The sequence below is a fragment of the Schistocerca gregaria genome, chromosome 4 (genome assembly GCF_023897955.1).
Source record: "Schistocerca gregaria isolate iqSchGreg1 chromosome 4, iqSchGreg1.2, whole genome shotgun sequence".
In the NCBI taxonomy this organism is placed as follows: Eukaryota; Metazoa; Arthropoda; class Insecta; order Orthoptera; family Acrididae; genus Schistocerca; species Schistocerca gregaria.
The window spans coordinates 414,359,303-414,373,906 of record NC_064923.1 but is presented as its reverse complement, the minus strand read 5'-3'; the positions used below and the strand labels follow the sequence as shown (position 1 = coordinate 414,373,906).

General features: G+C 37.7%; 1 protein-coding gene across 14 annotated transcripts in view; it reads left to right on the top strand.

Moving 5' to 3' along the window:
* LOC126366003 (ubiquitin carboxyl-terminal hydrolase 47) overlaps positions 1-14,604 on the top strand; it is a 150,179-nt gene that overhangs the window by 40,428 nt on the left and 95,147 nt on the right. For all 14 annotated transcript variants that reach the window (XM_050008847.1, XM_050008846.1, XM_050008840.1 and 11 more), the window contains 2 exons: positions 5,830-6,023; positions 9,437-9,632. In XM_050008847.1, coding sequence (XP_049864804.1) covers positions 5,830-6,023; positions 9,437-9,632 — 390 coding nt within the window. The remainder of the gene's footprint in view (positions 1-5,829; positions 6,024-9,436; positions 9,633-14,604) is intronic.

Below are 14,604 nucleotides of genomic sequence, written 5' to 3'. Positions count from 1 at the left end.
CATGTACAGGAAGCAATGACGGATACTTAACATTTGTAGGGAGGCAGGAGCAGCAGTTTGAAACATGGTGCCTGCCTCTCGCATCACTTGACGTCACTCGGTCCTGCCGGCGCCCCGGAGCTGCCAAACTCACCTTCTGCACATGTGTCGTTTTGGCTCTTTGATTGGTGCTAGTGGTTGTATTCATGGCTATGTAAGCAGAAAATATTGCCAGCTCTGGCAGTCAGTAACTTTACTGCTGACAACATTGGTGGGGAAGCAATTGAAAACTGGAGAATTGACGCGACTTGAAAAGAGAGACGTGCATGTCGATGGGATGTTAAAGCAAATCTTCCGCCCTTTCCATTGTTTTATATTGTATCTTGTCTGATTCCATTATAATGCTGTTGTTGGCCTAGTGATAACATAAGCTTTTGTGGGCGAATGAGTAGACCATGGTGCAGGAAAAGTTCATCATAACATGGGGGTTTGCAGCTCACACCAGGCCTGTAACACCTCATAGCACATTGATTGCTCATTTGCTTTTCTGTATTACTGTGTTCAGTTTCTTTGGTTAGTGCCAAGTTTTTATTACTTTGGTTACAAGGATCTTATTTGGTCCCTCAACATTGTTTGATAGGATTAAATGTTGTGAAGATACGGGGTGAATCACCTAAAACTTGCACCGCAAATGTTGTGGCAATGAAAAGATTGAAATTAACAAACTAAAAGTACAGTAAATTAGAATGTCAGTGGTGTTTGTTGCTGGAGTCTAGTGAGTCATTTACGAGCCATCGTATTTTGAAAAGTTCTCACATCTGCACTTGAGCAATACCTGTGGCAGAGCAATACCTGTGGCAGTCCACACTAAAGAGCAATAGAAGTGTGTAGACTTATGTCAGTTTTGACCAGTAAAGATACAACTAACCATCACAAATAGTATTAAAAATGACTGAGAGCAGTGGCAATACACACTTCCAGTCTGGTATGGGACAACTACTGCATACATGATAACATTTCAGTAGAGATGTCTGGGCAGACTGCAATAGTACTTTGTTGCATATCATTGGCTGTAGTTGGTATGTCCTTGCAGCAGCATCTTTCAGCTTTTCCCACAGAAAAAGTCAAATTTGGGGAGTGAGCCAGCCAAGGTACAGGGCCTCTGTGCCAAATTCAACAGTTTGGAAACAATTCATGAATACATACTGTAGTACTTTGTGCACTGGGGGCTGGGAAGCCATCACATTGATATCACCAGTTCCTCCTAGTCTGCAGGGGAAGGTATTCTGGTGTCTGTTGAAGATGGTCTGTTAGGAGACTGCGATACTTGTGCATGTTCAGTGCTCCGCTAATGAAAATGGTTCTGTGGCTGGTTCACCAATCCAACACCACACATTTACACTTGATGGATGCTGATATTTCACCTGACAAAACCAATGGGGATTGTCAACAGACCAGTAGTGCATGTTTCGGTGGTTTACTTAGGCATCATTGGTAAATGTGACTTCATCACTACACAAGATACTCGATACATGTGGAGCACCCTGTCTTAATGCCCATGTACAGAAGTTAACATGATTCTCATAGTTGTTTTCATGCAGCAATTGATGGAGAGAGATGTGACATGCATGGCACCTATGTCGATGGAGAACGCGTAGGGCACTTGCCTGACACATTCCCCTTTCTCGTGCAATTGTGTGGGAACTAATGTGCGGATCAACTGCCACAACAGCAAGAATGATAATTTCCTCCTATTCTGTCATCACTTGTTTCCTTCTGTTAAGTTGTCTAGGTGTTACACTACCACTTTCGCTTAATTGGTTGAAGAGGTTGATAAATAACTACTGAGATGGTTGACGTGTATTGGTATGTCTTGCTGCATACACTGTAAAAGAATGAACTGCATTCTTCCTACACTCTCCATACACCACAAGTATGGCAGATTTTCCTGCATTTGTAAATCCCACCACTGTTTGGACTGTCACACACTGACTGACTAGCAAGTTGCAGTGCACTAAAGGAACACATAAGGGCACTGTAAGCAAACATAACAACACCGTACCTAGCAACTATGCTGATTGAATGGCACAAACAAGCATCATGGAAACTTCGCACAATACGATATCTCGTAAATGACTCACACTAGACACTTGCAACCAATGCCACTGACATTCTAATTTACCCTACTTTTAGTTCATTAATGGTTGTAGGCATTGTTCCACATACAGGATTGTTGATTTCCTATGTGTCACTCTCTGTTGTGCTGCTACTTTCTCCATGGCAATTTCGATGATTGTGGCAGTCTCATTGAGTGTTGCAGATCATTGTGTGCCAATATCTCTTTTTGACTACACAACAGCTGGGAAACCTACGATGTACCGTTCTTAAAATCAGTTAATATTTAGGATAGGTTGTATGTTATTCTAAGATTTCTGTAGCATAGGCAAATGGTCAGCCCCTATAGCTTTTAAGCCAGGCTGATAGCTATGATTATGTTTATTTTTGAATGCAATTGGCTTAATTGACTGATATATGTTCTACAATTCAGTAGCAAAAAGTTCCTTCATCCATTAATCACATAATTCTATCTCCCAGTTTGTTGGTCTGAGAGGAGCCCCAGGTCATGCGATGGGCATCGAAATCACTTGCAACGAATTTTGATGTTCACACTCTTTGAATTATTTTTCATAGCATTTCTTGGATATCTTGTTCCTATTAGCTTTGTAGATGAATTCAGTAGAGAAGTCAGCATTAGGTCTACATTGCATGTTTGTGACTGATCCAATTTTACCCTCTAGGTGTCCAAGTTGGTCTCCTCCTTTGCTTCTGCTGTGCATTTGCGATGGCTGCAGGATGCTCAGACAAAAAATTCTAAACTAGGGTGCTGTGCTCTCTATATTGCTCTGTATAAAAGCCAGAAGCATGCTATGGTGACTTCTTTAGTGGTTTTTCAAGAAAGTCCATTGCTTGGCAGCTGTAGATGTGGTGATGTTAATCCAGTTGGACACAAGTTTATCTGGTCCCATGAAATGTTGTTTCAATAGTGCAGTAATTGCACATTTATGTGCTGTAACTTTGGTGAAACTCATGTCTCTCCTGACTGAAATGTAATGACAGCTTCTGAACAAATGCAATGTACATTAACATTAAATTTTTTATAAACTGTGGCTCTGCTGATATAAACATGGTTTGCATTTTGCTGTGTGTACAGTAGCAGCATTAGGTTGAAGGAAAAATATTGATGAACCTGTACAGGCATTTTTTCACCACTTGTTTTTAGGTTAAAATGCCTATTGTGGTTTCTCAGCCATGGAAAACTTGAGCACTATTGAAAGTGTGCTGGTTTGTGTAGCTCAAAGGGAAAATAGCAGAATAACAGCTTTAAGTTGGGTGTCAAATATAGTGAACTACATCCAAAGTCCAGAACATGATATGCTACAAAGTCAAACCAGAAAGCTCAGTTTTAGATGAAGAATATGTTTTAACTTGGATAAAATAAGAGCCTAAATATAGGGGTTAGACAGAAATATGGGAACACCATGAGAAATTAATTCCTGAACATAAATGCAGATGCTAGCCAATCATACAGGTTCTGCTGTTGTTTTTGATAATAGAAGGCACCTGTTAAAATGTCTTCAGTATGTTGCAAGTGTCTGCCATGGTCAGAACAGTGTTCAGTGTAGTCATGAGTGCATTGTCGGAACTAAGTAATTTTGAATGTGGGCAAATTGTTGGTGCTTGTATGATAAGTGCTTCCATAACCAAGGTAGCTTGAAGTAATCAGTGTTTCAAGAGGCACAGTATCAAAAATTTATGCCATTTTCAGGGAAAGTGCTTAGTTTCAATGTGGACAAAAGTGTGTGTTGAGTGCTAGTGACAGATATAGTCAGCGAAGAGTATTATGATGAAAAATGAGATGATGACGGCTGAAAAGTCATTTCAGAACCAAATGTCACATTCGTGGACTCTGTCAGCACCAGAACATAGCGAAGGGAGCTCCAGAAGCATGGAATTCTGTCGTAAGCTGGAATTCCAAAACCACTCATCAGTGGTTGCAAATGCCCATAACATGAAAACTTGGTGCCAAAGCCATGAATCCTAGAAAATGAGCAACGTAGGAACGTCATTAGGTCTAATTTACATCCCAAGAGCGATCAATGATGATGATGTGGGCAGCCATATGTTGGTATTCCATGGGCATCATGGCCACTCTGCAAGGTTGCGCTACTGCCAAGGATTGTGATAATTTTGGCTAATTAGGTGCATTATACAGCAAAATGTTTGTTCCTCAGTGGTGAGGATTTGTCAAAGAGCTCATGTCCACATAGCTGGTGTTGTCAAGGGCTGGTTTTGTGAGCATGAGAACTAATTGTCACATCTCTCCTGCCACCACAGCCACCAGATCTCAGTATTATAGAGCCTTTGTGGTTTACTTTGGAGAGAAGGGTGTGTGATTGCTACCCACCTCCTTCATAGTTACCTGAACTTGATACTGTTTTGCAGGAACAAGTGTGTAAGATTCCCTCAAAAACCATACTTAGGTGCATTTATCCATTTTGAGATGATTGGAAGCTGTTTTGAATCCCAATGGTTTTCCTACACCTTAAAAGGCATGGTAATGTGTTCATGCTGTTTCCATATTTTTGTCCACTTCCTATACCTTTGTAAGTGGGACTGCAATCACAGATGACCCTCACCCTATAACATAAAGTGAAGAAAGTAACATTGAACAATTAGCCAAATTAATAACAAAAAACTTCGAGTGAACAAAAGTGGGTGGGAGGACACACAGGTGCGCAAGATGTTCAGCAACTTGTTTAAGAACATTTAAAACAGTTCCTGTCAACAGATTTGCTCCCACCAATAAATCATGGCTATCACTGTCTGAGAGTGGAATATGAGATCTTTAACTTACAACAGAACAATACTTCAAGAAATAGTAAAAATTAATTTCAGATACTTATTTCATATTTCCAGGCTATCTACTTATTAGAGTGGGTACGGAAGAATGTGTTGCTAGGGATTTAGGGAGAAAGTTGAACTGGGCTCACCAGTTAATGAATTGCTGTTTGCTGTTGAAGGTATTTGCTCACAAGATAAGTACTTTGTGGTAGTGTATTTATGGCTGTGTCCATTTAAACTAGTATTTTTTTCTCAGAAAATTGTGACTGAGATGTCCTTGTAGCCTACTTTTAAATTTATTGAGCTGGCAGCACTGTGGCAGGTGGCCTGGATATTTTTATTTACAATGAAATTACCACATATTGTACTGGGATGATTGTGTATAAGCATCCATTAGACACAGAGATCAAGTTGCCATCAATGTATAGAGGACACAGGGCAATTGCAGTGCCACTTCTTTGCGTGTAATAGATTTTGTGCAGCAGTTTAGTGGCACCAGCAGTTTGTGTGTTTTCCCTAGTTGTTGATGTACTGAATTGTGTGTGGGTAATGTAGATTGGAAACTGTGGCAGTACATGGCTGCATGAAGCCTATGTATTGGGGAAAAAAAGACTTTATTCAAGACAGATCTGAAGGTAATGATTTACTCATATGTGATAGGAATTCATGACCTATACTACTTCCTCAACTTGTCAACTTGACCCTAAAATTACAAGTAAGTGCTACCTCTCTGTCTCTTCCCCCTCCCCCCTCCCACCTCCTTTCCCTCCCCTCTCCCCAACCTTTCTTCCACCTCTTGGCCTCTCTGCCTCTCCCTCTTCCCTCCACTTCTTGGCCCTCTCCTTTGTGGGTTTGTAACAGAGTGGTAGGAAATTTTATGTTGTATTTTTTCAATGAACCAATGCTACTTCTTTTAAATTTTACACCTTATAACAACTTTCATTCTAGGAAGAAGCACTGCGAGCTTTCGTCCAACATGAAACCCTGGATGGCAACAACCAGTACTTCTGTGAAAAATGTGACAAAAAATGTGATGCTCATAAAGGATTAAAGTTTTCCAAATTTCCATACTTACTTACACTGCATTTAAAACGCTTTGATTTTGACTACACTGCCTTGCACAGAATAAAACTGAATGACAAGTAAGTAAGATGGCATGCACAGAACTTTGTAATTGTGTTAGTATCCCTATTCATTCATATCTGTGAATACAAGAATTTTGTATTTTGTTTTTTTAATTTGTCTATTTCATTTTTTTTTCGGTGAAGGTGAAGGTGTGATGACATGTTAATGCTGTATGGCTTGTTTATAAATTGTGCAGTCAAAGCGATGTATTAGGAGACGTAACTTACCCTGTCATGTTCTATTTGTTGTCTACATGTTGGATAAAATCTCAAGTTTACAGTCATATTTGCGAGTGAAACTACTACAAATGAATATATTTGCTTCCATAGTGAATCTTGTGGAGAGCATTATACATTTGCTGTCCACATTGCAAGATTGTGAACAGTGGGTGGAGGGCGATGATGACCACTGTGCCAACCACCCGGGATGTGATTTTCAGGCGATTTCCGATATCTAACTTGGTGAATTCTGGTCTGCTACCCACCATAGCGCCATGATTTGCAAACACTTCCAAAATGCTCTCACACTTTCACTTTAGATAATATATGTAGACAATTTGTCCCAGGAGGGGAAAAGAGTTGGTAACAGGAAGGGCATCTGACCATTCTCTGGCACCAACATTGTGAAATCCAGATCATCATGCAGACCCTGTGTAGATAAGGGATAAGACACAGAAAAAGAAAAAGTAGTTGATCAAGGTCATTACATCGTGATTTGAAGAAAAATAGATGAATTTGAGGGACTGCATGGCTCAAAGCCCCAGGACAAGCCTCATCAAACATCAGAGATTAACTTGAGGTATTCCCTGTGCTTCAGGAAGAAAGGAATAATTCCCCTTTCAACATATCTAATGTTTAACTGAAAGTCTTTATTGAAAATTGAGTCCCGCAGTAATTGAAAAGGGGCTCCTAATGATATTTGTTATATGGCAGCATGTCTGTAATGAACTACAGTGTATATCTGAGTTTTTGCTGCATGGTGCATTTGCAAGTGAATTGTAACATACTTGTGAAATTGTACTGTTTCTTCAGCTCACTTTTACCCTTTCCACTTTATTACATGAGTTTAGAATTTTCTTCAAATAAAGCCTATAAAATGTTTTTAATGAATTCAAGCTCATCTCTTCAGTTTCACTTGTGTGAAAAGCAGCTCATCCCTGAACACCTATATTTGCTTGAAAAATCTTGTTTGAAAGCATTTAGTCTTACACTAAAAATGTAAGATAAATGTGTAGTAAAAGATGCATTAGCGGAATTCAGAAATACTTGTGTGTTAGAGCAGATATGATTCCATAAACAAGCAGACACTTTGTCTTTGGCCTGACTGTCTCTTCTGTTTTTCTTTTTTTTTTCTCCTGTGTCCTGCCCAGTAGGTTACATCAGTTATGCAAAGTAATTCTGTCCTGCTGTTTAAGACTATTTTCTAATATTTATATTTCGTAGATGATGCCAATTATCCAGTGTGTAATGGTCTCTTTTATGGAACTGCTAATACCAGAGAAACTCGTGTGTGCCACATTGTACCATATTTTCCACATTTACAATGCTATGTATGATGTTTCACAATGAGGTGTCAGTGTTTATCACATGTAGCATTTCTGTGGCATGATCGTGATTAATATTTAATAAGCTCTTTATCAGTTCCACTACTGTGGACTCATTTTACAGATTTAAGCTCAGAGTTGTAATAAAACACCATTTTCTCACTCTTTTTATTAATATTCTGCCACCTGACTTTATACTACAGGCCGGGCAAAAAAAAGTGGCCTGGAAAGTGGGCCCATCATAGAAAATGCCGGAGCCAGTGATTTGAGATATAGTAAATTGCTGTCAAGTATGTGCATGCACATTTCTCATATGCTCTGTCCTGTGTACTTCGTTGTATCATTATGTTTCAATGAGAAAAACAGATATATTTAGTGACCAGTTGAATGCAACACAAAAGGGTGCTAAGGGATAAAACAGTGCATGTTCACAAAGCACAATTCGTGAAAAATGTGCGGAACTGGCTTTGCAAGAGTTTAGGGATGGAAGTGTTTTGGAAACACCTCCATCAAAGTCTATAATGTAAAACTTATTGGCAAAATGAAGTGAAATGGGCTCTGTAGTGAATGAAAACTGCAAATATTCAAAAAGAGGTTGAACCCTCTTGCTTGAGTAAAGGAAAGCCTGAAAACCTGGAAAAAAGTCTGATGAAATCTCAATGGCGTTTATCTGTGCAAGTGGGCATTAAAACATTGTGTCAAAAAGTTATCAAAACAAGGATCTAAATTTGTCTCCTTACCATTTTATTGTTGTGCACGAGTTAGTGTCAAGGCAAACATTCGTGTGTTGAGGTATGGCCAAGTTTTCAAAGTGAAAAGGACTCGGAACAGTTGGACCCTCAGTTTTTAATTTTTTCAGATAAATCCTGGTTCAGTTTACCAGGGTATGTCAACTCACAGAATGTGAACCCTTAGGAATCAGAAAATCTCCACCAGTACTTTGAAGAGCCATTGCTAAATCTCAAGATTGGTATTTGGTGTGCAGTGTCTAGAGTCTGCATTGTAACAAGATTCTCTCATCAACCTGTTAAAGCTAACTGGCATGTCCAGAAACTGTGTAATCCATATGTAGATTGGCCCACAGAAGAAATTATGTAGCAGTCTTAGATATAATGTCAAGGAAAAGTGTAATACCAAGTTATACTTTAAAAACTAAACAATTTAGTAACACAGAGCAATATCATGCACTGCCTTGACAACTTTTTCACAAGTGCGTGAAGTGTTTGGTGAGGACAGGACAGAGAGTGCAGTCTCATGGCAATCTCGATTGTCTGATCTCTCTCCCTGTGATTTTTACCTTTGGGGCCAAACTGAAGGGGCGGTTGTACTCAATCCTCACATGCTCGAAGAGCCACAGCAGAACTTGAATGTGCTGTTGCTGCTATCCCTCAGGCAGAGCTGCCATGCGTGTCTCACAGTATGACAAATCAAGCATGGTGCTGCTTCGAAGTCAATGGTGGCCGGTTCCAGCATGTGTTGTCTGATGTTCATTAACAAGAGCCAGTTCTGTGTCAGTCTCATAAGTAATTTGTAGTAAATTGTTTTTGTAGGGGTTGTCTTCTTTTTGCTGCATATCACGATTGTTCCCAAAGATACTGTTGTGTTGGTGCACTATTGTGCTTTGTTGTTCTGACTTTATAGGTGCTGTTGCAGCAATACTCTGAAATGTGTGTGGATTTCACAGTGGTTCCTAATGAAAATGATGTTGAGGTTAAAGGGTGGAGCTGTACTCTTAATTTATCTGTGTGGCTGTATGAACATTGGAAGAATATTTTCTTGAACTACGGTTTCCTTATTTATCTGTAATCTAGTTAACTGCTAGATGTATGTGTCGCTTATTGTATGTGGAAAATATAGTGAACCTTTTTTTTTTAATTTTTTTTTTAGAGTTACTTTCCCTGAAGTATTAAACCTCAACAGCTTTATAATATCGGATGAAATTAAAGAAGAAAATGAAGGAATAACAGAAGACTTGGTAGTAAAATGTGATGATAGCAGTACAACAGACAGTGGCTCTGCTCTGGATGATGAAAGTTGCCAAGGGACAGAAGCAGGTCTAAGTTCCCATGACAATGAATTCCAGGTAAGATCTTAGTAAAATTTGGTTATCTATCTAATTTAGACTCTTATTGATGAAAATATTTTTCTTGGTTTCATGATAACATTAGATTGAACTGAAATTGAAAGAAACTTTACTCAGAATTTTATGTGGAGAGATAAACAAGTTCAAAGAATTAGTTGAAGTCACACTTGAAGTAGATGGCTTGGATTTGAAGCTAAAGCTGTTTCTAATATTATGTTAATTATTTGATCTTGGAAGAATTTCACAGAAGAAAATCTTACAGTAAATCACGAAAGCTATTAATTTACACACAAATAAAGAATGGCCACCAGTTTGTTCTTGCCACAATTATTAGCATATCCACACCATTAGATTCTCTGGTTTGTAAATCTGGTAAATGTGTGTTGAGGAGACGTGATTTTCATTGTTTCTTTCAAGTAATGTAATTTAAATTTATGAGGAGTGTAGTGATACATTTAACTGATTTGTTTATATGTTCTGGACAAAGTTTTCATGTCTGGTTCAAATGTGCATAATTGTGAAATGTACTCACCAAGCAGTAGCAGAACACACACAAAAGACTGTTGTGATTGGCATGCTTTTGGAGCCAGTGGCTCCCTCAGGCAGAAAGAAGAAGGGCGAAGGAAAAGGACTGGAGAGATCAAGGAAAAGGGGTAGATTTTGGGAAAGGCAACCAGAATCGCAGGTCAGGGGAGACCCAGTAAGTCTCCCCTGATATGCGGTTCTTTGTGACTTTCCTAGAATCTACCCCATTTCCTAGACCTCTGCAGCCCTTTTCTTTCACTCTTCTTTCTTCCCATTCAACCCTTCTGCCTGAAGAAGGCGCCACTAGCTCCGAAAACTTGCCAGTAACAACAGTATTTTGTTTGTGCATTCTGCCACTGCTTGGTGAGTAGAGTTTTTATTTATCCAATTAAATAATTTTATCAATAATTGATTGTTTTCTTTGTCACAATTGTGAAATGTGATTTATTCATCTTGTAGCATACAATATCCAGATAATTTGATTCATTGTGTAGTAGACATGTCATTATTTTCGTTTAGAAGCATTATTTAAAGAGAAATATAAAAGTTTATTTTACATGCATATCTGCACTACTGCTACACAATTACATATTCAGTTTCCAATTTAATAAGATAAAATAATATATATAATATAATAATATAATAATAATATAAAAGTATAATAAAATAATATAAAAATAATAAAAATATAAAAATAATATAAAATAATATAAAATATATAATAACTTTTGTTCAAACTTTGAAAGTATTCTCAATGAATTCAATAGAATAACACTTTTTCACCAGAAGAGTAGAGTAATCTTGTCAGTGAACCAAGTTCCATTTTAAATGTATTACAGCTCTTTATGTTATTGTAAATTTCAAAACCCATATACTCTGGTGTTTGGACATAGTGTCAGGAGTTTAAAATTCTTTCTGTAGTTGTGGTCGAAATGGAATGAGTTTACTGTGTGCTGATTTTTAGGGTTCTGTGCCTCAGTCTGTAAAAACGAAACCAGTGTAGGATTACTTTTTTGTCTGTCTGCCTGCCTGCCTGCCTGCCTCTTAAGAACTCTTAGTAATGGGTAGACATACCAAGTTTAGATTTGTGTCGCATATTTAGGTGTATGGTCCCTTGGTGGTGTAAAATTTTTAAGCTTCTAAGTCAGTGCCGTGAAAAGTTGCAGCCATTTATGTCACATATTTTGATACTTGCAAAATCCCTTATCAAAACCTATTGGGCATTTCCCATTGATCTAGAATTGTGAAATTCAGCAGGAAGCAATGTTTAATGGTACAAATGAAGTAAAAAAAAATCTTTAACTTTTTGAATTGTAATCATATCACAAAATATATATTGTTTTGTCATTTGAACATACATTGCATTCGTCGTCTATCAGAAGCGTAATAGGCTAACATTACTGTGTGCAAACATAAAATGTAAGCTGTAGTCATGTTTTATTAAATAAATAAAAATGTTCCATTAAATTTTCTCTTTCTGAATATATAAATAGAACTCCCCTGCTCACTTCTTTTTGTACGTCTGGGGTTTTCTGAAGAACTGCTATAGAGATTTTGATACACTCTTGGAATTCTCATGACCAGCGCGCGCACACGCACGCACACGCACACACACGCACACACACACACACACACACACACACACACACACACACACACACACAATATTTAAGTCTGTATGGAACTCTCAGTGCACAATTCCTACTCGCACTTTGCCAATTCTTATAAAAGAACTGGTTAGCACCCACTACTTCACTCATGTAGACTGTATTGTCTGCCCAGATACTTTGTTTTTTCTTTAATCAAATGTTTATATTCAAAAATTGCAAAACCTGAACTTTTACACTAAATAAGGTCATAGAAGCATGATCTTTGCTGAATACACGTCTGACCAAAAAGCAATCATAGTAGCTGGAGTTCAAGGTTTTTGTTAATCACGCATTTTGCATTGTTGTGGTAGTATTTGCATGGAAACTGCATCTCCACAAATATTTCTTTATATCAAACCGAGAAGTGAAATACTGATTTCATAGATTCACCTTTAAATTTTTTTTAATGTAATGAAATATTTTTTTAGAATTTTCATCCTCTAGTGCTTGAATTTGCAAAAAATGCTAGAACACACAATTTTTTAAATTTCTGACAAGAAAAATCAAATACCAATTTTTGTAGGTCTAGCTCCAAAATTGCCTTAATAGCAACATATTTTCAAAAAGCCTTTCGTCCCCTATATTGCTCCCTTAGCAGTGTAATGTCAAACAATCATGTCTTAAACAATGTTTACAGTACAAGATCCACACCATCTTCAAATTTCAAGTTTCCATCCTTACTGGTTTTAGCTGGGCAAGAGTGAGTGAGTTGAGTGAGTGAGTGAGTTGAGTGAGTGAGTGAGTGAGTGAGTCAGTTGGGAAATTGTCTTCATGGATATATAGAAGTAACACCACCTCATATCCGAAAACAAAGGAAGTAGGTTACAGTACGCTTGTTTGCCCACTGCTTGAATACTGCTCAGCAGTGCGAGATCCATACCAGATAGGGTTGATAAAAGAGATAGAGAAGATCCAATGGAGAGCAGCGCGCTTCGTTACAGGATCATTTAGTAATTGTGAAAGTGTTATGGAGATGATAGATAAACTCCAGTGGAAGACTCTGCAGGAGAGATGCTCAGTAGCTCGGTACAGGCTTTTGTTGAAGTTTCGAGAACATACCTTCACCGAAGAGTCAAGCAGTATATTTCTCCCTCCTACGTATATCTCTTGAAGAGACCATGAGGATAAAATCAGAGAGATTAGAGCCCACACAGAAGCATATAAACAATCCTTCTTTCCACGAACAATACAAGACTGGAATAGAAGGGAGAACCGATAGTAGTACTCAAAGTACCCTCCGCCACACACCGTCAGGTGGCTTGTGGAGTATGGATATAGATGTAGATATATGTAAAGGAGGGAATAGCTAGTATTTTTGAATTTTTTAACAATGGTAAACAGGATACCCGTTGTTTTGACAACATGCACATTCCTAATGATTTTCTTTTGCAATACCAGTAGTCTTGTGACATTTATTGGATTTCCCCAGAAGAGTTTGGCATAATGAATAACTGATTCAACGTAGCAGTGATAGACTATCTTTCTCATGTTCAGGTTTGTGGTACCTGCCAAAATATAAGTTGCAAGTGCTAAGCTGTTTAGTTTATTTTCTAAGCTGCCAGTGTGTACATGTTTAGTTTCTGTGATAACTTGATCCTTGCAGTTTACCATATGTCGCTCCGTTCTAATGATACACCTTCAAATTGCATTTTTTTTTTGTTTTAGCTACATCTAGTTTCAGTCCAGTTTGATGAGACCAAGCTTAAAGTTTTTGTAGAGTAGTTTTGACACTTCTTGAATTATTTCAGGTACCTCATTTTCAATTAGAAATGATGTTCATTCAGTTTTATTTGCAGTAGCAAGCAGAGGTCGTTTTATGCAGAAACGAACAAATAATGGCCCCAATATCAAATATAGTGGGACTCATTGGGAAATTGTTGTGCAGTATGAGAAGTAAGTTCTTGAATTAGAAGTTACACTTACTCTGTGTCCAGCCTGTCACTTAAGAGCTGAGCCATTGTAAAGCAATGTCTCTGATTCCATATGCCAGTAATTTGTGGAAAATTAAGGAGTTGCTAAGTGAATCAAATACTTTTGTCAGATCATCAGATATTCCTGTGAGAATAAACTTGTTGTCACTTCCAATGCTTTTTTCCCCCATTGGAATCCAAACTGAGTTTTAAAAATTAGGTCATTTACACTAAGAATTTTTTGAATTTGTTTTGCTGAAGTCTCTTCAAACACTCTAGAAAAGACAGGAAGAAGGGAGATTGGGTGGTAGTTTTTCATATCTTCTGTTGATCACTTTTTGAGTACTGCTTTTGTTTCAATATGTTTGGAAAACATCCCTACTCAAAAAATCGGGTCACAATAACTGATAGTGGTTATGGAATGTTATTACACACACTCTTGATTATGGAAGATGGTGTGTCATCCCACCCAGATGGGATGTTTGTTTTTTAAAAACAAATTCATTTTCCACATGCCTTTGGGTGATTTTTTTTTTTTAACTTTCAAAAGATGTGTTTTGATTATTTTCCAAGCTTATGAAATTTGTCATGTCTTGATAAGCTACCAAATCTACATCCGATCTCACTACATTTAAAGAGAATTCATTGAAAGAACTTGACGCCTTAAAAGGGTTTATTATAATGTAATTTTGAAATTTAATTTTGAAGATCTCTTGACTTTTGACCTCACTCCTAATTCTGATTCAACAACTGAACACATTATTTTAGTTTTATTTCTCTGTTAGAGGATAAATGTATTATTTGCCATTCTTTTTTAGCTGCCACTACAAATTTCCTGAATACAGCATCATAGAGTTTGACATACATAAGAATTTCTGTTTCACTGTA